Consider the following 23438-nt stretch of genomic DNA (forward strand, 5'->3'; position numbering starts at 1 on the left):
GGAGCGTTTTAGTGTCAGCTTCTTGTCCTTCCATTCCCTGGATTTAAGCTTGCTGCAGTGGGCACATTTTTGGGGGATGTGGGACTCCCCCAAACATTTTATGCATTTTGAATGGCCATCCGAAAGAGGGATGGCATCATTGCAGGTAGAGCAGCGCTTAAAGCCTGGGGAGCCAGGCATGTTGGAAGCGGCTGTCACTGACAGGAACGAAGAAAAAAAATATATTTATTTATTTTGATAAATGGTAACTAAGTACTACTGGTAACAAACTAACTAACCAGGAAGGAATTTGAACAAAGGGAGAGAAAGTCTCTAACGAGTCTGCTGAGCTCCGTCTCAGGCCAGAGATGGTAGAGAAGGAACTGAGGAGGCACACATACTATTAAGATACATTCAGAGCAGAGGGGAGGGAGGGGGCAGGCTCTGCACATGCGTGACCGGTACGAGTACTGCTGTAAAAATCTCCGAGCGAAGGCGCAGCGACGCACCAACACCTGGAGTGGAGCAACCACAGGAACATCTCTTGAAGAACCACCCAATTTTTAAAACATAAGGTAAAAGTGTCCAAAGGAATGCACAGACTAAAACCTCCATCCAGCTATCCTTGGTCAAAAGACAGGCGGTCTTTATGCAAGGCCTTGAGATTATTTAGGGCAAATGCAAGGGATGGGAGGCATACACCTTAGGGTAGCAAAGGCAGAGAACATTGTGCATTATGACTGCACCTCTCATCTCAGGATCAGAGAGCACTTTAAAAACATTCATCCATCATCAAAACCCCTCAGTAGAGGTAGGAAGTTTAGCTGTTCAAAAGTACTTTTTAGTGTCCAACATGGCGTTAACATCTGGGTGCTTTACAGACTTAAAAAAACAACAACCCTAACCTACCCATAACAGTAACCTAAAATCCCAACCACGGCTGCTGACAGGAAACACTTGTACCCAAACTGCGATCACACAATCACAATAACGTTGGCAATTTGCCCCAAACAGGAGTATACCTACACGGAGGGAGGCACAGAGGTGTTTAAATGATTAGCCTGAGGGCACATAGAGCCTGGGGCCTGATCCAAAGGCCACTGATGACTCCCACTTACTGCAATGGACTTTGAATCAGGCTCATAGTGAGTTAGAGATAGGGGTGGTAACAAAACCCAGGAATCTTGATTGCCAGTTCCCTGCTCTAAGCACTGTTCTCCAGGAGTTTGGGGTCTAGTTAACATGATTCCATCTCATGGTACACAAACTGTTTTGAAGTAACAACAATGCTGCTTGCTGTAGCTTTACAGCAGTGGTTTTCAAACCTTTTTCATTTGCAGACCCCTTTGGAAATTTTGAATGGAGGTGTGGACCCCTTTGGAAATACATTGTCTGTATATATACATCTCTACCTCAATATAACGCTGTCCTCGGGAGCCAAAAAAAAAACTTACTGCATTATAGGTGAAACCACGTTATATCGAACTTGTTTTGATCCGCAGGAGTGCGCAGCCCTGCCCCCCAGGGGTGCTGCTTTACCGCATTATATCAGAATTCGTGTTATATCGGGTCGCGTTATATCAGGGTAGAGATGTAGTTGAATTCTGTTCAGTCAGTTTTCAGTCTAAGACTTTCATGGACACTTCAGACATAGTCCACGGACCCTGGTTGAGAACCACTGCTTTAGAGTATGAGATAATAAATCTGAGGGAAGAAGAGTAACAGAAGGTACACCAGTTTTTGGATTTTCAGTGACCACCAGCCCCAGGCCTTGAATTGGAAAGAGAATCACAATGGTTTTAAAGTTCTGTTTTCAAGTGTTTGGAGACAATCTCATCATAGTTTTTCCTCCTCTTAACTTTGTAAGTCAGAGCTTTAGAGTATTCAGTCAGCAGAGTCTCCCAGTAACAAGAGACGTCCTCCATCTGCAAGTGGTCCATGATGAACTGGTGCCCCCTGGAGGCAAACAAAAATAAAGTGACAGCTCAGAGTCAAACTTTGTTCCTGTAAGATGAAAAATCCTTGGATTTAGCTATTTTAATATCAATTTTCCCAGATTTTTTTTTAAATGGGGAAACATGAGAATTTGGATGTACAGTGCTATGTACTGTTTATTATTAATATTAATATGACATGTTTCATTACCACTAGCAGCTCTGATGACTAATTATTCACAAGACAGGTACAGCCTAGGGAGTGGCACTGCAAGCTTCCTCTACATTGCCCTGTTTGACATTTATTGGCAGTGGTGGTGGCAGCATTTTTGTGAAATGGACATTTGTTCACTAGGGCTAACTCATTTCGTACAGTGAACAAAAGTTATCAGTATCTGATACCTCTTTGGGGGACTACTGACATGGGTCAGATTTGAACAAGAGGCCTAGAGGTGAAGAGTTCTGTTATCAATACCCTGCACTCGCCACTCTCCCTGCTTTCACTGCTGAAGATAGATACATTGTGCGCTGTTATCACCAGGCTGTCCTTGACAGGTATCTCTTTTGAATGCTGGATGGTACAAAGAGTATTGGAGGATGGGTGTTTGACAATCAGGAAGAATACACAATTTACCTCTCTGAAATTTCTTGTGCTAGATCATCATTTTCCTTCACAAACTGCAACAGCTCCCTAAAAGGAAAAAGAAAAATTGCAACTAAGTATTGGCTCAGTGCATAATACCGCACACCCAGCTAGTGTGTTGTGGCAGAACTAGACTTGGGGATCCTAAAGCCAAGCATGTGATTGGTGCTGCTACTTTCAGAACCAAACTTTCATACCAGCCTTGGGGGGAGGGCAAAGGGGAAATCTGAATTGGAACCATTAAAGGCTAAGATGACTGCTCTCCTTTTTACTCTAAGTCAGAAATTCTGAGTCTCAATTTTCACTTCTAACCTTTAGGTTCAAGGTGTGCTGAACATCGGAGACATCCTCCTGGCCCAGATCTCAGAATAGATATTATTACTAAAAAGGTAAGGCATAATCAAAAATACCCTCAATAATCAAACTTATGTTAGAAGAATGTCAACATTTATTGTGTGCCTCTAATCAGCCCAATAATATATTCTTCTTCTACATGTCTATGGCTCTAAACTATTTCCTGTATGATTAATATGCACTGAGAATTTTGTTTGTTTCTTTTACAAGGAAAGGAGAATGACACATATACATCCCCTCTGTCTAAGGGATCAGCAAATGCCACATGATGTTCTTTCTACCTTTGGTGCACTGAATACGAGCAGAGCGTGGGTATTTGTCAGTATAACCCAAGCCTGATCATACCTTGAGTAGCATGGGTAGCATAGAGTCCACTGCATGAAATACTCTGCATAACACACTTGGGATCTTTGAGTCATTCCAGAAAATCACCTGTAGTCTCCTACCTGACATCAGAAAGGTCTGGTTTGACTGGGATGTAATGTACCCAAGGCTTCAGCTGTGGGTAGAAGAACTCCAGCCACTCTTCCCCTACGTGAAAGACTAATGAGCCACACAAGAAGAGGTGTTTGAAGCGGAAACTGGCTGCTACCCCCCGGAAATTAAACAGGTATCTGTAAAAAGAGAAGCAAAGAGAAATTTGATTTTGTATTGGCATTCCCCCATCTACTAACTCAGGATTTTTTTAAATCACTTTTTTGAAACTTTGGCTGTTTTTAAAAATCTGAAATGCTAAGTGCCCTCACCTCAAATGAAAAATGTGCGTGGAGAGACTAGGTTCTAGCTAACGAGTTTGCATTTTCCATCCGCCCTGACTCTGATGTAAGAACTAGTGAGAAAATGAGAACAAAGATACTTCACCTGCCAAGGTCAGATTTCAGGTTCCTTATTTCCCTGTTTACATTTTATAGCATTACTGAGTCCTGTACCAGACCAAGAACTGCATTTCTTATGCCATGGAGATTAGCAACATAAACAACTGTAGAGAACCCTGAACTCAGGGTTTGGTAGGGAAATAAAAAGGACACGCTTCATTTTAAACATTTTGGTTTAAGGGAGGCTTTTGTAGTTAGTTTCCACACAACCTTTCAGTTCTCCTTTACATTCCAGACTTGGCAGTCTCTTGACACTGACATTTAAAGAGGCCAAACTAAGCTCTCCCAAACCTTCAATTGACTCCACATAGGTGCAGAGATCTGACTGCCTGCATGGATTCAGTTGCAGGATTGGGGCCTTAAAAAGAAAATGATGCATTAAAACAAACAAGCCTAGCAACACTAACAATCAGACAAGATTTCAGCAGCTCCTGAACAGATTTATTGAGCAAAACCTCACTTGTATTTGCAGTGATCGACCAGAGGAATTTCCTTCGCAGGCGGTTTCCCAAGAGTGTCCTTCAAGAAAAAGAGACTTAAAAAATTAATTCAGTTCAATTTATTTTCTGATTACATTTTGTGTGAGGCTTCTTTTTCAACAAACTATAAATAAGGCTGAAGTCTCAAAAGTCTCCCTGGTCATAGGAAACCAGTTTGGCTTCTAATTGCATTAGCATCTTGGGGGCCTCTCTCATCTTTACCTGAGAAATATTCTCCGTACGTTACAAACATTCTACAAACAAGTCTCTTACTTAATGACTGTAAAGAGGGTTGGGCTTTAGCAATTCATTTTCCTCATCTCTGTGTGCACTGGAACTTTTAAGTTAATAGTGCTGGGGGAAAGTGTTGTTGGTTAGTGTCCAGGAACTGTCAAAAAGCCTCCAACTTGTCCACAGAAGAGTTAACAGTCAGCCGCAGTGAGAGCTTCCCCCATCACAGAGGAAGGGTTGCAACCTCTTGAGCAGACGCAGATAGCAAAAAGCCATGTTGGTCACTGACTCCCAGACCTTCATCCTCAACAGACAGGCAGCAGATACACACACCTCAATCACAGGGGCCAAAATAATCTTTGCTACTGTCTCTGGTTGCTTCTCCCACATGTCCAAAACCTCAGTGAACAACAATGGCTTAAACTCAAGCAGAGAATGCCCAGCCCTCCGTCCCCTAAAGAGCCTGCTCTGCTACCAGAGTCTGAATCTAGGTGATTGTCTTTGCAAACTGACAAGAATTTTCCTCACTGATAATGAAATACCTCAGTCCAGCTTCCTAGAAGCTGCAGGGGTAAAATGCCCTCAGTGGGTCAGATCTTTCTTCTCAGAACCGCAGATGGTTGTTATGGGCAACAGTTCCTCCACAGCCCTCATGCGTGGAGTCCCACGGGGCTCTACCCTCCCCTCCCCACTATTGTTCAACACATATATAAAGCCTTTGGGGGAGCAGGTCAGGCAACCTGGGCTGAAGTGCCAGCCATTTCCAGATGACAGCACCCAACTCTATATCAAACATGAGCAGCACAGTCTCCCAGATTTCTCAATGCCTAGCCAAAAGCAGCACCTGAAAAAAGGACAGCTGGCTAAAGCCAAACCAAGGGAAGAATGAGACTAATGCTGGTAGAAGAGGGAAGCACTTCAAAGAACTTGCTTCCCCCACTATTGAGGGCATCTGCCCTCAGTTTGTTAAGTCAGTCTCTAGCTTTGGGGTTTATTTGGACAGATTAAGGCTACTAGATGCTCAAATAACCAGGGGGGCAAAAGATAAAAAGAAGATTGTGCTCTAGTCCATCAAACACAGACTGGGCTATAGCAATCCATGAGTTCATGACCTCCTGGTCTGGTTACTGCAACTCTAGGACTGAAGCCACCCACCCTGGGAAAGCTCTAACTGGAATAAAACACCAGTAGCATCACAGGTCACCCTGACCACATCCCTCCAGTGCTCCACTCTCTATATTCAGTAGGGAGTGCATGCAGAATTCACTCCAAAGTAGGGTGACCAGACAGCAAATGTGAAAAATTGGGACAGGGGTGGAGGAGTAATAGGATCCTATATAAGAAAAAGACCTAAAAATCAGGACTGTCCCTATAAAATCGGGACATCTGGTCACCCTACTCCAAAGTCCTTTCCCTGCTATTCAAAGCCCTCTGTTGGATTGACCATAGCTACCTGTGAGAGCCTCTCTCCCTCTGAGCTCCCACAACAGTGAAACTATCAACCGCCAGGGGGAGGTTCACAAGTGCTGGAAACAGAACTTCAAAGGACTTGTGTTACACTATGGGACTCACGCCTGAAATGACCCTGGCTCTCGCTGCATTCAGATCTACATGGAAAACTCCTCTCTCTGATGCTACTTTCTCTTAATAACCTCTTTTCTCTCTCTCACACATACACACAATAAAAAAACTCCTCAAGTTATTTATACTACAGACTGGGCGAAGGGAGAGGGCTTGTTACTTATTTTTAGATACTTGTGAGATGCTCAGAGACTGCAGTGATGGAGGCATGCATGTACCTACATTAGACAGATACAGCCATCAGATGGCAATAATTTGAATGCCTGACTTAGAAGTGGCTTAAATAGTGACACAGCCTCCCCCACCAATATTATCACCAGTCTCCTAAGAAGCAACATTTACATAAAGCACTTGAAATTGCCCTTTTTAAACTATTGCTTCCTAAGTTGCTTATGCAGTTGGCTCATTAGCAGTTACTTTTTCAGATTTCCAGGCCTGGTTTTTAGTGTACTCAGCATCGACGAGTTCTGGGTTCTCTCGAGACAGAACAATGAGGGGATCCCTCTCAGGGCTTGTTCTGCAAGAGAAACAACATTCAAATCAGTCAGTGCCATTCTGCATGTCTCCAATTCTGCACGTCTGCATGACAGCCAACTAACAATGGGATTCAAGACAGAAATACCTCCTGGTCTCTATCAGACTGGCTCTTGTGTGGCCTGAAGGCAATATTGCTAAATGCTGCTCACAATATCTGTAGGAGGACATAGCTGGTGGAAAGGGGACAGGGGAAATGGAATAAGTAAGTGATATTCCCTTGTCCCATTTAGTTTTAAGTAGTATATTATTTAAACATTATTCAGAACAAATCAGCAAAAGAACTATTCTCTTAGTGCCTGATCCTGAGAGGTGGGGACTACTCTCAATTTATATCTAAATTATGAAGTTCAGAGATGTTTAGCATCTTTTAGGATTAGGCCCTTTGTTAGGAGAAAAATTAACATGGGTGTGACCTGAATGAAATCTTAATTCTCTTTGCCTCCTGAATACACTATTGAGAGTCACACAAGTCTGTTTTCTTAAATGCACAACCTATAAACAAATAGGAAAAAAATAGTCTGCTCCTTCCTTACTCCCCCACCATCCAGGTATAATTGCTGTAAGGATACCTGCTGAGTCACTGCTGCAGAGAATTATAAAATAAAGCACATGATGCCCAAAAAGGAGCTATGATGATACCAGACAAACCTTCCAATGCATACCAAAGTAGCTGTAGTTCCCATTGCAAGGGAAGCGAAATACAGAACAAAAAGAGTCCTTATTCAAACCATTTATTAAGAACGAAAACAGCTGAACTCTTCATAGCACACCCACCACCGCTATTGTTATATGTATATCTTATTACACTAAATTAGTTGCAAATGGCAGCTAATGCTTAGCACATGAGCCAAGAGGATGTTGTACAAGGTGGTGGACCCAATTTGCTTTTTAGAAACATATTTTGGTTACATTTTTTGGTTAGTACTTAGGGTACGTCTATACTTACCTCCGGGTTCGGCGGTAAGCAATCGATCTTCTGGGATCAATTTATTGCGTCTTGTCTAGACGCGATAAATCAATCCCTGAAGTGCTCGCCGTCGACACCGGTACTCCTGCTCCACGAGAGGAGTACGTAGAGTCGACGGGGGAGCCTGCCTGCCGCGTGTGGACCCGCGGTAAGTACCTTGTAGTTCGAACTAAGATACTTCGACTTCAGCTATGTTATTCACGTAGCTGAAGTTGCGTCTCTTAGTTCGAACTGGGGGGTTAGTGTGGACCAGCCCTAAGAGAGAGAAAATTTCACAAGTCCAGACGGCTGACACTGTAAGGCACTGCAGCTGGGAGCAAGCCTCCCAGCCCAGGTCGACAGATTCAGGCTAGCGGGGCTTGTGCCAGCACACTAAAAACTAGCTGTGTGGATGCTGCAGCAATGGTTGAGGCTCACGCTAGCCACCTGAGCTTGGATCCAGGGAACAGGGTGGGTCTGAGCTCGGGTGGCTAGCCCAAGCCTCCGCTAATGCCACAATGTCCACCGCGGCTATTTTTTAGCATGCTACGGCAAGTCTATTTATTCGGGCTGGAAGGCTCGCTTCCAGCTGCAGTACCCCTAAATGCAACCCCATGCAGCTCCACCGCTGCTCCTCAAGCCGAACATATTCTGCTTTCTTGCTGATTGAAGCAGAAACTAGCGACTGGACCAAACTCTGTCAGGTAGTTTTCCTCATGAAGTGGACAGAAATAGCAGTGGCCATGTGGTGAGGTGAGGAGTGGCACAAAGCATTATTTGCTGTGCAGCAGTATTTCCCTTTGGCATGGTCTTTGCAATATCGCCTACACTTAGCACAGGAAATGCCATACCACTGCACATACTGCTTTTTAAATGGCAACTGTTGTGTCAAGTAGTACTTAAAGATCCCCAGAAATAAAAAGCTAGTGCATATTTTCATCAGCCTTATTTTGGTCTTAATTAAACTGGCACCTGTTGGCAGCCTATACCGCCAGAATATCCTGGAGTTGGAAAATGCGCTCACCTGGATCCTCGAAAATATCCTTTGGAGATTTTTTTCTTCCACGGCCATTTTTCTGCAGATCTGGAAATATTTTTTAATATGTGGGAATAAATAATTTAACACAAGCATGAAAAAGTGTCGTCAGTTTCTGCAGTACAGTCACATTTCATTATTCTTGAGGTTTGATGGGAACCAATTCTTTCATTAGAGCAGAAAAACATCTCAGCTAAGCCCAACAAGATAGGCCTTTCCCACAGATGGTAGCTCTCTAGCCAAGATGTTATAGGGGCACTGTCAAGATAACAATCTATACACACAAAAACAAACTCTTTCCTGTGTTATCAGTAACACTGTGAATGATTGAAACTTAAATCATTTTAAAACTCCAGTTCACATTTCACTACTTATGCTGCTGCTTTACTTTTTTTGCATTTCACTGAGCATAGGTCATGCAAATCAAATGGGCAGTTTCTAGGCATTTTCACTTTCTACTTCTCTTGTACATGCAAAACACTGTTAAGTTCCTAACTTTGCCGGCTAATGTTTGCACAAACAACCTTCATTTTAAATTTGAACAAATCATTGAACCATTAGAAAAACAAAATAAAAAGAACGTTTAAATATACTGTTTATGTGTCTTATGTGTATGTTCACACCGCCACCAAAACACGTGCATGTCAGAATTGTTATCCCACAAGATTAGTTTTTGTAATTCTTGTCCTTTCTTCCCCAATGTTTGTTGCTCTCACTCGTGTCTTGTCTAAAACATAGGTCCCAATCCTGCAGTCAGCTCTATGTAGGGAGACCTTCGCACATGCATGGAGCCCCAGTGAAGTCACTGAAGGTCCATATGGGTGGGAGGATCTGCTTGCATGGATCTGATTGTACATTTTTTGAGGTGGAAAGCTATTTTTAAAAAATCATGCCATTAGATGCCTGGTGTAGTTCTGTGCTCGAGTAAGGCATTTGATATGGTCTCGCATGACATTCTTATCGATAAACTAGGCAAATACAACTTAAATGGGGCTACTATAAGGTGGGTGCATAACTGGCTGGATAACCGTACTCAGAGAGTAGTTATTAATGGTTCCCAATCCTGCTGGAAAGGTATAACAAGTGGGGTTCCGCAGGGGTCTGTTTTGGGACCAGCTCTGTTCAATATCTTCATCAACGACCTAGATATTGGCATAGAAAGTACGCTTATTAAGTTTGCAGATGATACCAAACTGGAAGGGATTGCAACTGCTTTGGAAGACAGGGTCATAATTCAAAATGATCTGGACAAATTGGAGAAATGGTCTGAGGTAAACAGAAACAACAAGGAGTCTGGTGGCACCTTAAAGACTAACAGATTTATTTGGGCGTAAGCTTTCGTGGGTAAAAACCTCACTACTGCAGATGCATAGAGTGAAAGTTACAGATGCAGGCATTATATACTGACATATGGAGAGCACAGAGTTACTTCACAAGTGGAGAACCAGTGTTGACAGGGCCAATTCAATCAGGGTGGATGTAGTCCACTCCCAATAATGGATGAGGAGGTGTCAATTCCAGGAGAGGAAAAGCTGCTTCTGTAATAAGCCAGCCACTCCCAGTCTCTATTCAAGCCCAGATTAATGGTGTTAAATTTGCAAATGAATTTTAGTTCTGCTGTTTCTCTTTGAAGTCTCAGAGTAACAGCCGTGTTAGTCTGTATCCGCAAAAAGAAGAACAGGAGTACTTGTGGCACCTTAGAGACTAACAAATTTATTAGAGCATAAGCTTTCGTGGACTACAGCCCACTTCTTCGGATGCAAGTGGGCTGTAGTCCACGAAAGCTTATGCTCTAATAAATTTGTTAGTCTCTAAGGTGCCACAAGTACTCCTGTTCTTCTTTGAAGTCTGTTTCTGAAGTTTCACCAGCAACTACACACCACACCACAGAAACACCAACCCAGGAACCAATCCCTGTAGCAAACCTCGTTGCCTACTCTGTCCCCATATCTACTCTGGCGACACCATCAGAGGACCCAATCACATCAGCTACAACATCACCGGCTCATTCACCTGCATGTCGACCAATGTTATATATGCCATCATGTGCCAGCAATGCCCCTCTGCTATGTACATTGACCAAACTGGACAGTTTCTACGCAAGAGGATAAATGGACACAAGTCAGATATCAGGAATGGCAATATACAAAAATCTGTAGGAGAACACTTCAACCTCCCTGGCCACACAATAGCAGATGTAAAGGTAGCCATCTTACAGCAAAAAAAACTTCAGGACCAGACTCCAAAGAGAAACTGCTGAGCTCCAGTTCATTTGCAAATTTGACACCATCAGATCAGGGTTAAACAAAGACTGTGAATGGCTATCCAACTACAGAAGCAGTTTCTCCTCCCTTGGTGTTCACACTTCAACTGCTAGCAGATCACCTCACCCTCCCTGATTGAACTAACCTCGTTATCTCCATACAGATTTATACCTGCCTCTGGAGATTTCCATTACTTGCATCTGAAGAAGTGAGGTTCTTACCCACGAAAGCTTATGCTCCCAATACTTCTGTTAGTCTTAAAGGTGCCACGGGACCCTCTGTTGCTTTATGCATAAGCCAGTAAGTGAACACTTCAATCTCCCTGGTCATTCTATTACAGATTTAAAAGTCACTATCATTGAACAAAAAAACGTCAGAAACAGACTTCAAAGAGAAACAGCAGAACTAAAATTCATTTGCAAATTTAACACCATTAATCTGGGCTTGAATAGGGACTGGGAATGACTGGTTCATTACAGAAGCAGCTTTTCCTCTCCTGGAATTGACACCTCCTCATCCATTATTGGGAGTGGACTACATCCACCCTGATTGAATTGGCCCTGTCAACACTGGTTCTCCACTTGCGAAGTAACTCCCTGCTCTCCATGTGTCAGTATATAATGCCTGCATCTGTAACTTTCACTCTATGCATCCGAAGAAGTGAGGTTTTTACCCACGAAAGCTTATGCCCAAATAAATCTGTTAGTCTTTAAGGTGCCACCAGACTCCTTGTTGTTTTTGTAGATACAGACTAACACGGTTACCCCCTGATACTTGAGGTAAACAGGATGAAGTTTAATAAAGACAAATGCAAAGTGCTCCACTTAGGAAGGAACAATCAGTTTCACACATACAGAATGGGAAGAGACTGTCTAGGAAGGAGTACGGCAGAAAGGGATCTATGGGTTATAGTGGACCACAAGCTAAATATGAGTCAACAGTTTGATGCTGTTGCAAAAAAAGCAAACATGATTCTGGGATGCATTAACAGGTGTGTTGTGAGCAAGACACGAGAAGTCATTCTTCCGCTCTTCTCTGCGCTGGTTAGGCCTCAGCTGGAATATTGTGTCCAGTTCTGGGCACTGCATTTCAAGAAAGATGTAGAGAAATTGGAGAGGGTCAGAGAAGAGCAACAAGAATGATTAAGGGTCTAGAGAACATGACCTATGAAGGAAGGCTGAAATAATTGGGTTTGTTTAGTCTGGCAAAGAGAAGACTGAGAGGGGACATGATAGTAGTTTTCAGGTATCTAAAAGGGTGTCATAAGGAGGAGGGAGAAAACTTGTTCATCTTAGCCTCTAAGGATAGAACAAGAAGCAATGGGCTTAAACTGCAGCAAGGGAGGTCTAGGTTGGACATTAGGAAAAAGTTCCTAACTGTCAGGGTGGTTAAACACTGGAATAAACTGCCTAGGGAGGTTGTGGAATCTCCATCTCTGGAGATATTTAAGAGTAGGTTAGATAAATGTCTATCAGGGATGGTGTAGACAGTATTTGGTCCTGCCATGAGGGCAGGGGACTGGACTCGATGACCTCTCGAGGTCCCTTCCAGCCCTAGAATCTATGAAATAATGATTTTTTTTTAATGCTCCTCCACAGTTTTTTTTAAACCTGTATTTTGGGCCTCACTTATTGCCTTAGGAATTCAAGGAGGAAAATATTTAACCCTGGAGTCTGTTGCTAACAAATCTTTGCTTCAAAATGCTTTGCTTCCCACAGCATTCCTATATTTGCTCACCTTCCCATAGCCTAAGGGCAAGTCTACACTGCAAAATGAAGTTGACCTAGGTTATGTTGACATACAGCCACCGCAGTAATTAAATCACTTTTGCAGGTCCACACTACGCTCCTTGCGTCAGCGATGCGTGTCCTCACCAGGAGTGTGGGGCATTGTGGGACTGCTTCTGAAAGGCAGCAACAGTTGATGCAAGCAACGCAGTGTCTACACTGACCCTGTGTCGACCTAACTACATCGACCTAAGCATAACACCTCTTACAGAGGTGCAGTTAAGCTGGTGTAGTGGGCGAGTTACATCGGTGGGACTGACATTTTAGTGTGGAGGCTTACAGAGTTAGGTCGACATAAGCTGCCTTACGTTGACCTAACTCTGCAGTGTAGACCAGGCCTAAGTGCTGCTCTCTGAGGGAGACCAACCCTTAGACTGACAAAAGAATATCATGGCCAAATGAAAAATACCCTCTCACAAACTTCTCCTGTCTTACTAGTCAGTGACTCTGGTTCCCTAGGGCAGTGGTCTCCAAAGTGGGGTGCGCAAGAGGATCCTTGGGGGTGTGTGGCAGGAGGTTTTTTTGTTTGGTTTTTTTTTGCTTTGGCAGTTCGGGTGGGAGTCCGAGCAGCTTTTTTTTTTTTTTTTGCTTTGGCAAAAATGGGGAGCCGGCGCGGCAGGGGGTGCGTGCTCAAAATTATTTTACTGATAGGAGTGCGCGATCAAAAAAGTTTGGAGACCACTGCCTTAGGGTATGCCTACACTACAATCAGACACCCACAGCTGGCTCGTGCCAGCCGACTCAGGCTCATGTGGTTGGGGCTGTGGGGCTGTTTAACTGCAGTGTAAACATTCTGGCTCGGGCTGCAGCACAAGTACTGGGAACCTCGCAGGGATGTCTATACTGCAATTAAACAGCCCTACAGCCCGCGTCCCACAAGCCTGAGTCAGCTAGAACAGGCCAGCCATGGGTTTTTAATTGCAGTTCAAACATTCCCTTAGATCAGTGGTTCTCAACTAGCAGTACGTGTGCCCCTGGGGGCACATAGAGGTCTTGCAGGGGGTACAGCAACTCATCTAGATATTTTCCTAGTTTTACAACAGGCTACATAAAAAGCATTAGTGAAGTCAGTGCAAACTAAAATTTCATATAGACAATGACTTGTTTATACTGCTCTATATACTGTACACTGAAATGTAAGTACAGTATTTATATTCCAATTGATTTATTTTATAATTATATGGTAAAAATGAGAAAGTAAATAATTTGTAAGCAAGTAGTTTTTAAGTGAGGTGAAACTTGGTGGTACGCAAGACAAATCAGACTCCCAAAGAGGGTAAAGTAGTCTGAAAAGGTGGAGAGCTATTGTCTTAGAGAAGTCCTGTCTCTTCTCCTGTGTAAAAACAGTCCCCTGAGCACAAGGTGATTTGGCTTCAGGCAAATAGACCTAACAGGCTTAGAAGTTATTGTCACCACGTTGCATCAATGCTAGGAGGTTCTCTTGCATAGTTATGCTGAGCTGGTTTTTGTCTATGAAAAAAACTCCTCTCTCCTGAAACGTACCTTCGGAGGTCCTCTCTCATTAAGTCCCAGCGCCCAAGACCTGTCGGGTAAATTGGCCAAACAGCTGGTCCCCCTTCCCAAAACGTCCAGGCAGGATACATGATATCATGGTACTCGGAAGTCTTAAAAACAAGAAAATCAGCAGGTACACGAGTGGCCATGCATTTAACCAAGTTTCACCCTCACTGTTAAGAAGAGGAGCAATTGGGTTTTGTTTAAAAAACAAACAAAATAAACACACAAAGGTATTTAGTCAGTACACATGATAGGGACAATTCCTTGTAACTAGCCTGAACATAAGCTTCCTGCCCAGCTGGTATTAAACAGCCATTCTTGTGACTTGCCTGGCCGCCTTCTGGTTTCCTACAATCTGTAACATTTTACTTGGGAGAAATGTTTCAATCAAATGCCCTCACACATGCAGAGCATGGATTACAGGTTTATCCAGGGGAGCAGAACCAAGCTTAGATTCTGTTTCTCAGTGTGTTGCCCTCACTTACCGCCCACCTCTCTGACAACGTAGCAGTGCCGTCCTTGTAGTACTGAGAGGCCACATGCCTAACAAATAAAGAGTCTGGTTTTGTGAGTGTATGTATGTGAAGGGGAAAGAGGTGCTATGTGATTTGTTGGACAGTCAAACCCAGTATCCTGCCTTGGACCATGGCTAATACCAGATGCTACAGAGGAAGGGGAAGAGAAACCCATAATGCACCAGATTAGTTGTGCAATGCTCTACACGGAGAAAAAATATTCTTCCTGACCACTAGCATGATCAGTGAATACCCTGAAGCATGTCTTTGATTACCTTTTTAAAAAGATATGAATTATGTATAGCTACAAATGTTATTATTGGTCATAAAATAGGCAGTACTGTTATGACCATTTTCTGCAACACTTTGCCATCGAGGCTGCTCATGGCTTCTCTTTAATCCACATCAGACTTCCTAGGAATCATCCTACAAGTCACCGTAAGGACATAATCCCTTAAGCGATGCCACTTAAGGGCCATTTGGCCAGTGAAGTTATCGCAATTGAGCATCCAATGGTCTATCAGCACTTCCCAATGGCTCTGTAGAGGCATTTGTACTACACCCCCAACTGGTATCTGAGCAGCTGGTTCCATTGGCCACATTCCCCTTGAAATAAAGAAGGAACTTCAATAAACTTCCATAATTTTTCACAGCTGTGATGTAATCCTGAGGCTACAGTTCACTGCTGTGAGCTCATAACTATGAGAAAAAGTTACCATTACTTTTCTGGACTATCAACCAAGAGGATTATAATATGCAAATTAACTCAAAGCAACTATATGATGGTCAACTGAGTTTTTAGTGAGGCCACAAGCCCGCTCCCTTAACAGTGATCTCAAAAATCAAACTATAACTTTATCAAAGATCTAAAGCTGATAATGAACCACAGGGAGAATGGAACTAAAACCAGTGGTGGTATGCATCACCCACTGTTGGACAGATGAGACACTTATCTGGAGTATGAGCTTGTGAGGGGGTCATTCCCTTCAACAAATTTCTAATTCTTTGCACTGGAGAGCTAGAAGGAGAAAGTCTATAAATATGAAGAGCAAACAACTCCAGGTTTTGTATCTGAAAGAAAAGGGTAATTTTGACTCAGAGTCTTTGGGCATTGGAAAAAGAAATTACATTGTGGTAGAACCCCCACTCACTTAAAAATTCCTGTGTCCCATTAGGAAAGGAATTTATAGCTTCTTACTCTTGTGACTGCAGTGAACTAGAGGATGAAATGCAGGTCACAGTGTCCCCCACTATCACAAAGGTGCCTGCGGACTCTCACCTTGCTGAAGGAGAATACTGGGATGACTGGCTTCATCCACTTGGGGACCTGGGGGTAATCTCGCACATTGATCACCATCTCCATGTCCGGGAGGCGGCCAATGATCTCCAGAATGAAATGTTCGACCCCATTACATCTGCAGAGAATTGACATACAATGAAAAGCCATGAGCAAAAGTCTTGGTGTCACCAGGCCTTTGCTTCCCCCACTAGTTACTCTTCTGAAGGGGCAGAGCTGAAGAAGGTGGAAAAGAAAAGCTACAAGGGAGAACAAAGCTGGAGGACACAAACGCTGAAGTATGAGATGGCCAGGTTTGGGGCTAGTTAGAAACAAAGACAGTGAGGTAATTAATGCTTTCATCTTCTCCATGAACCGTTGAGACTCTTCTGTCAAGTGGTACTACTGCCTACTGCGTGGGTTTTTCTATATGTATTATAGATAAGGCCTGACTTGAATCACGGGATGATTGTCAAAAAATTGCGTCTGAGTTGTGGACAAGCCATGGAAAATTGCAGAAAAGTAATATTATTTTTCTGCGATTTTCCACTGTCAGCCACCCGGGGCTGAGAGCAGGGGCTCCTGCTGTCAGCCCCACATACGGTGTAGCTCCCACTGCCAAAACTACGGTGGAAGCCTAATATTGCGGAATTCGCAATTTCCACAATATTGCAAGTTAAGTAGGGCCTTAATAATAGACATTTACATAGTATCTTTCATCCAAACTCCCCAGAAGCACTCAACAAAGTGTACAATCTGTAGACGACAGACACAGCAATCACTCTACCCACTGTTGAAATTCAGGGAGGCAACATAATAACGGTTTCAGAGTGCACACCACTACTCAGCTGCTAGGACAGGAAATCAAGACTAACACATCCAAATGAAACTGCCTAGGGAATCTAGAGTGGCAGAATGTAATTATAATCATGCAGGGTAAACATTCCTATTCTGGCAGAAAAAACTGCCCTGGGATTGTTTATGATGATAAGTGGTCAAAATCTTAGTTTTATGTCTCGTTTGAAAGAGCCCATTTCAAGAGAGACACCCGGCTGGAGCTGGCTCCCTTTGGTGACTCAAAAGTGGCATGGAACCAACCAAATCATCAATACCATTTGCTGAAGAACCTGGGCTTTTACTAGAATTTCCCATCCAAGGACTGACCTAACCCAACCATAGGAAATTTAATGGGATAGCCCTTATTTAACATTCACGTCCATCGCAGAGGAGTTCTTCATCTAATGAGTGACTGAGGAAGCCACAAACATAATGCAACAGATCAGAAGAGAACAAGATAACTCTGTTAAAGTGATTTCTCCCCAAGTGGGAAGATTCAGTCAGTGGGCTGTGCACTAGCAGAAGACACTGCAGTTCAATTCCTAGGTCAATCCTTTACTCTTAAGCACATAAGCAGGGAAGGACCCCTCATCTGTTACTTTCTGGGTTTGCAAGGGCCAGGAGCAAGCATCTCAGGTCACTTTGTAGCACGGTGAAGTGATTTCAATTAAGACAATGTAATTAACTGATTTAAAGCATGTGCATTTTATTTTTTTAAAACAAACTATTTAAATCAGGTTGAGATTCTGTAAAACTAATTTGAAAATGTGTGCTACTGCAAATTTACATAAATATGTACAATGAACTAGATAATAAATGCTGGGTTTTTAAAAATGCTGTTACTGCTAGGGGATTTTAATTGTACAAAATTGCTATATGGAAAAAACCTCAAAATATTGAAAATGGAGGCTCTTAGCCTGCAAAAACTTGGGCATAGAACTTTAGAAACTTTAGTCACACAAATAGTCGCACTGACTTCCATTACTCAGATGCTTGAAGTTAAGCACATGCATAGAAGTTTGCAGTCTCTGAAGCTAAAACTGTATTTCCATTAAAAACTTCTCTTAGAAGCAATTTTGTATTGAAGTGACAAAGATTTTGACACTATGTTACCAATGAAAAGTTATTTATACTTTCAATATACACCTCTACCCTGATATAACGCGACCTGATATAACATGAATTCGGATATAACGTGGTAAAGCAGTGCTCCCGGGTGGGGCAGGGCTGCGCACTCGGGTGGATCAAAGCAAGTTCAATATAACGCGGTTTCACCTATAAAACAATAAGATTTTTTGGCTCCCGAGGACAGCGTTATATTGGGGTAGAGGTGTATTAGCAAACTTATTGTGAACTTTTTAATACACATAAGTGAAAAGTTACAAAAATAGAGTCGGTACCTAGATTTATGTACCTACTGGTGGGATTTTCAAAAGCACCTAAGCAACTTGGAGAGCACGTCCCAGTTACTTCAAAATAGCAAACCCCTAATGAAGGAGTATAGTTTGGTCAAAGCATTTCAAGCTTTCTTGACTTTTAGGTTGTGAGAATGTTACTGAGGCCCTACACATGTTTTTTTTTCAGCATAGATGAGCATTTTAATCGTGGAACCTCCTTAGCAGAAAAAAATAACTATGTAAAATCTGAAATCCAACTAACAGTTAAGAAATGAATTAAAGAAACAATTACAAAAAAACCATTTTAGTGATTAAAGGCCATTAAATAGGAAGAAAGTAAAAAACCAGCAATGCATTATAAAAAGACCATTTTTTAAAAAAATCATAATTTAAAACAAAAAATATATTTCTGATTTTTTTTAACCAAGATTTTCACCCACCCTGCTTTGCAGTAAACCCTCCTGGTTAATTGAGGAGCAGCACTGATGGACCGTGAAGGCATCTGCATCCAACCCTTTCCACTAAAGGAATGTTACAATGATAGAGGGTGTAAATGCAGGGAAAATGGATGAGAATCTTCCCTCTGGATCCTCTCACTCCATTGAACAAAAGAGCACTAAATTATCTTCCCACACTATAAAGGTAGCTTGGGTACAGTCACTAGCCCTCTCTGACCCTCAACCCAACCTTGAGCCAGGCAACAATGAAAATTATCCCTTTCAGACAACCTTACTCCCCACAAAAATTTAAGCCAGCCTTCTCTGGGACTCTAACCTCTTCTAACCCCTGGTCCAACTAATTGCAGTGCGTAGATTTCAATCCAGTGCACGCTTCATCAGGATCTTCCCTCACACAGTGGGATTGAGACCTGTCAAACACTCTTCTGCTCAGTAAGTGGTCACATGGCTGGTTCTGGAGTAATTTTTTATTTCCCTGTGGAATGGATGAGATTTTCTACATTGCTCTCACCTAGCAGGGAACATGCAGTCATGCTCACGGTACAACTTGTTCTTGATGATCTGGTAGTGTGTCCCAAGCTTCCGGCTAACCACATCAGACAGCAGCTCCTTGGAGATGCCTCCTTGAAAGGGAGCCAAGTCCTGCTCCCTAACACTGAGAAAGAAGAGACACCATCTTTCATTAGACACATTAGGGAAGATATTACATTCCCAGTTCTCATGTTTCCTAACTTTACTCTGATGGCTTTCTTGTCTTCCAAGTACTCCACTGTGCAGGCTGCACATTTTGATTCTTCCTTCTCTTCCCACCACTGTCTTCATTTAAAAGCGTGGTGCTGTTTAGAGGTATCAGATAAACATGGGCAGAGACTAAAGCCCTTATCCACAGGATTGTTAAAGCACAGGAAGCCAGTGATGCAATCCTGCTCTGGAGGGGCCATCAGCAGGAGGGAAAAAGAAGCGTTTAGAGTAGACTATGGTCTAGTTAGTCACCTGCTTTACTGCTGATGCTGCTAACAAGGAGAACAATTAGGAAGGTAGCTTTTGTGTGTGAACGTCCCTCCTCTAGGAAACAGCAAGAACCACCAACTAATTTTTTTAGAAGGCCATCAATAGTGTTTCCTTTAATACTAGTTTTCCCTCCTTGGTTGAGAGTATGATAGCTTAGCTCTCAGCCACTTCACAGTTACACCCACCTATCAGTGCATGGCAAGAGTATTTTCTCTCTAGTGCCAGAGGGCCCCTCAAGCAACCAGGAAAACATGCCCTCACCTTTGGTAGCAACTGCAATTCTCCCTTATACATGGTCTGTAGCCCTCCACTGCTCTGTCAATCTGGTCGATGAAATGTTTCCATTTTGTACCTGGAAGAAAGAAAGAAGAAAAAGACTTAATATATATAGTACATCCATTATATTATCACAGCAGCTACCAGGAGATGAATGGGTCTTCCAGGCCATGAAAGCCAGCTGGTATGATGACAGCAATGGTGTGTGTCGAACACCACAGACCACTTCTGTACTACTCTTATCCATGTGTCTAACACATTGCATGGTGGTGCTGCCTCTGGGTGTGAGAGGGAGTTGAATGTCCATGTTTATTCAATTCATGACTTCTCCATTGAAACTGTCAGCAAGGGGGTGCCAGAGGTGACAGTGGTTCTTTTTATGTGGATTCCTCAATCCAGACTGAAAGAACAGACTCAATTCACATAAGCCACTGAACAGGCATTAGGTAGCAATGACTCTGGTCACTGCTAGAGAGAGCTGGATTTGAACCTGTGGTTTAAAGGAAAGTATTTTTACTTGCACATGCTACCTAGTTATAACATGATCCAATGGCTAGAAATTGAAGATAGACAAATTCAGACTGGAAATAAGACATCAATTTTTAAGGGTGAGAGAAAATAACCACTGGAACAATTTACCAAGGGTCATGGTGGATTCTCCAACACTGACAATTTTTAAATCAAGATTGGATGTTGTTCTAAAAGATCTGCTCTAGGAATTATTTTGGAGAAGTTCTATGGCCTGTGCTTTATAGGAGGTCAGACTAGATGATCACAATGGTCCCTTCTGGCCTTGGAATCTGTGAATCAGCTCTCCTTTGATTTTCCCCTGCTTCTGAGAGGGGCAGAGAGAAAGCTCAGTAACATCTGCCCCTTACTCTCCTAGGTACCAGAGACCAAATCTTGGATTCTTGTCGAGGCATTGTCCTTACTTAACCAAACATCTAGATAAAGGGACATGTGTGATGTAGGTGCTGTACGTTACCAGTACTACTTCTAAGCAACTGGTAAATATGCATAGAGCCATCTCAAGAAGTAGCACTCTGCACTAGGTGGGCTACTCTCCTATTATAATTGTAAAATACCTCTGTCACTAGTTGGGCTAGCCTTTTAAGGGGAGTGAGGCTCATCCCGACCTGTGCCTAGTTTTCCACCTCCCAGGTGATGAGTATGGATTTGGCTGGTGGTTGGGTCATGTGGTCAGGCACCACAGGATGGTAGCCTGGGGGTGAGGCTTCATATAAGAGGGATCCTGCTTTCTCAGGAATGAGAGAGCAGGAGTCAGGGTAGGTCTTTTCAAAGAAGCCTAAAGTGGGTTGGCTGGCAGAGGTACCCTGCTTAGAAAAGTCTGGGGAGCTGAGGCCTGATATAAGGGTAAAGAGTAGATACAGACCTACAAGGAGGCTCCTGTGGGTGGATCCAGAGTAAACCCAGGGTCAGAGAAGAAGCTCTTTATACCAGCTGGTTGGAGCTACTTGCAATAAAGAACAGCAGCAAAACTCTTAAGAGGGAAATAGGAGTCCAGGAGAGGCATCATGAAGTGCTGAGCCTGGAGAAGTCTCTGGCTTTAAGTTAAACTACTTTATACTAATAAATCAGACCCCAGAGTGGACAGTAGCTTCATTTGGATATAGTAGCATGTACTTCCTGTCCTAAACTCGCCCTTAGTGTTATTGTGTGCTGCTGAACAACTGCCATATTCCACCTTCAGCAGTGGGTGAAGTGATTGATTTATATATAGTTTGCAAAAGTATTTTGGGAGACTTCTGGTGCTGTGCAGAGGCTCTATACAGAATACTTTTTTGTATTATAGAAAGACTCAGAGACAGATTCATGATGGGTGCCATATACATAACACAGTAAATGACAGTCCCTGTCCCAAAGACCTTACATTCTAATTAAGTAACAGAGGTAACCAGTCTCCTCTTTCCACCAGCAAAGGAACTGCTTCTAGAAACCCTGGTTTGAATTCTTCTTTAGTGACAAGTTTGTTTAGAGCAACACGATTGTGATTTTACACGACCAGGAAGTACTTAATAAGATCTCTGAAAAAGCCCAGGCAGGTATGAGAGGTGCAGGAAAACTAGGGATGCTAAGCCTGACTAATAGTGAGCATACAGAAACAAGGCTGTCTCTGGAGTACCCCTTCCACTGCCTCCTGGGCACCTCTGTTCTAATATGTATCTTGAGACTAGCTAAGTGCACCATTGGGACACGGCCGACCCTCGCAGCCCTCTGCCTGCCTGTGCTGTACGCACCGCATACACCAACCTATCCTCACCCAACCACACCCCCATCTCAGGACAGGCAAGACCTGTCCCACGGGGGCCAATGTGTACAGCCCTAGCAGCACGTTTCCTACCCCAGAAGTACGTTCCTCATTCTAGGGGCAGGCGGCCGTGCAGGGCCGGGGCGCTACGCGGCAGAGAGCATCTGAGCAGGGTGGGTGGGTCACGGAGGGCTGCGAGGAGGCGGAGGGAGCTTGCACAGTGACCAGCAGGAGGCTGATGCAAACGGAAGGGGCAGCCTCAAAAGCGGCACCTAGGCGGGCAGAAGAGCCCACACGGGACCCGCCTGCAGGAGGAGATGGGGGCGGAGATGCAGGGGCCCGGGGCGGAGAAGGGACGGAGGAAAAGCCCGGGCAGGGGAGGCACGGATCCGGGAGAGGAAGAGCACGTAGCACAGCTGGGGCAGAACGACTGAGAGCCAGAGGCGGCAGCGGGCAAAGCAGGACGGGTCCCGGGGCTCTGGGGGAAATACCCCGCTCCCCAATGCGGGGGGGCGGGGGAGTTGGTGCTGCTGGGAGGGACCCCCGCCCCGATCTCAGCTCTCACCTGCGGCGCTGCTCCCCGGGCTGAGGACCAGCTGGGACAAGGCAGCCACCCGCAGCGTCCACGCCACCAGCAGCCCCATTGTGCAGCCCGGCGGGCAGTCGCCGCCCACTCACTGCGCGTGCGCGCCCCCAGCCGGCCCTTCCACCGGGCCGCCGGCTTATTCAAGTCAAAAAGAAGTCGGGGGAGCGGAGGGCGAAAAGCGCCCCGCACAAAGATGGCCGCCGCAGCGGGGAAGGCGGCGGCGCGCCCCACACAAATATGGCAGCGCTAGTCCATTCCACATCGGCCCCATCGCTGCTGTGCATCCGGGACAAACTCGCTTTGCCTGCTGGGAGTTGTAGTGCCGGACGTTTGCACATTCAATCTCAGAGGGATTTGGGTGCCGCTCTGGTGCGTCCCCATCCTCCCGCCCGCTCTCAGCCCTGGGCAGGTGCTCACCCAGACCACAGCCCCTCCCTGCCCAGGGGTGACTGCGGTGTGGGTCGCAGCCCTGGAGCCCCTCACAAACCCTGCTGGCTTGGATGTGTGCAGGGAGCATGTGAACGCCACCTGTGAGGTGGGTGGGAATTGCCCTCTCCAGGGCCAGCTCCCGGCACCAGCCCAGCAAGCAGGTGCTTGGGGCGGCATGTCCAGCTCTTTGGCGGCAATTCGGTGGTGGGTCCCTCACTCC

At 44.3% G+C, this 23438-nt stretch overlaps 1 protein-coding gene across 2 annotated transcripts; it reads right to left on the reverse strand.

Annotated features, from left to right (window-relative positions):
- Window positions 1-215: 215 nt before the first annotated feature.
- On the reverse strand, window positions 216-22977 carry POGLUT1 (protein O-glucosyltransferase 1). Of its 2 annotated transcripts, XM_054046663.1 has the most exons (11): window positions 22769-22977; window positions 19920-20010; window positions 19159-19302; window positions 15959-16094; window positions 14150-14271; window positions 8584-8643; window positions 6494-6593; window positions 4246-4304; window positions 3357-3524; window positions 2548-2604; window positions 216-1935 (listed from the first exon to the last, which is right to left on the reverse strand). In XM_054046663.1, exons 1-11 carry the CDS (start codon window positions 22845-22847, stop codon window positions 1779-1781), a joined length of 1173 nt encoding a protein of 390 aa, XP_053902638.1. In that variant the 5' UTR covers window positions 22848-22977; the 3' UTR covers window positions 216-1778. The 2 variants fall into 2 exon arrangements, with proteins under 2 accessions (XP_053902638.1, XP_053902645.1); XM_054046670.1 differs by lacking the exon at window positions 216-1935 and having other exon boundaries at window positions 3343-3524.
- Between the last annotated feature and the right edge of the window lie 461 nt (window positions 22978-23438).

Source organism: Malaclemys terrapin, chromosome 1 (genome assembly GCF_027887155.1).
Source record: "Malaclemys terrapin pileata isolate rMalTer1 chromosome 1, rMalTer1.hap1, whole genome shotgun sequence".
Taxonomy (NCBI): Eukaryota; Metazoa; Chordata; order Testudines; family Emydidae; genus Malaclemys; species Malaclemys terrapin.

Excerpts from the sequence above, each read along its gene's own strand:
- POGLUT1 (XM_054046663.1), bottom strand. The coding sequence starts at position 22,847 with ATGGGGCTGCTGGTGGCGTGGACGCTGCGGGTGGCTGCCTTGTCCCAG. Across the intron at positions 19,303-19,919 it reads AATTGCAGTTGCTACCAAAG|TGTTAGGGAGCAGGACTTGG; the intron begins GTGAGGGCATGT and ends CTTCTTTCTCAG. Across the intron at positions 6,594-8,583 it reads GGATATTTTCGAGGATCCAG|AACAAGCCCTGAGAGGGATC; the intron begins GTGAGCGCATTT and ends TTTCTCTTGCAG.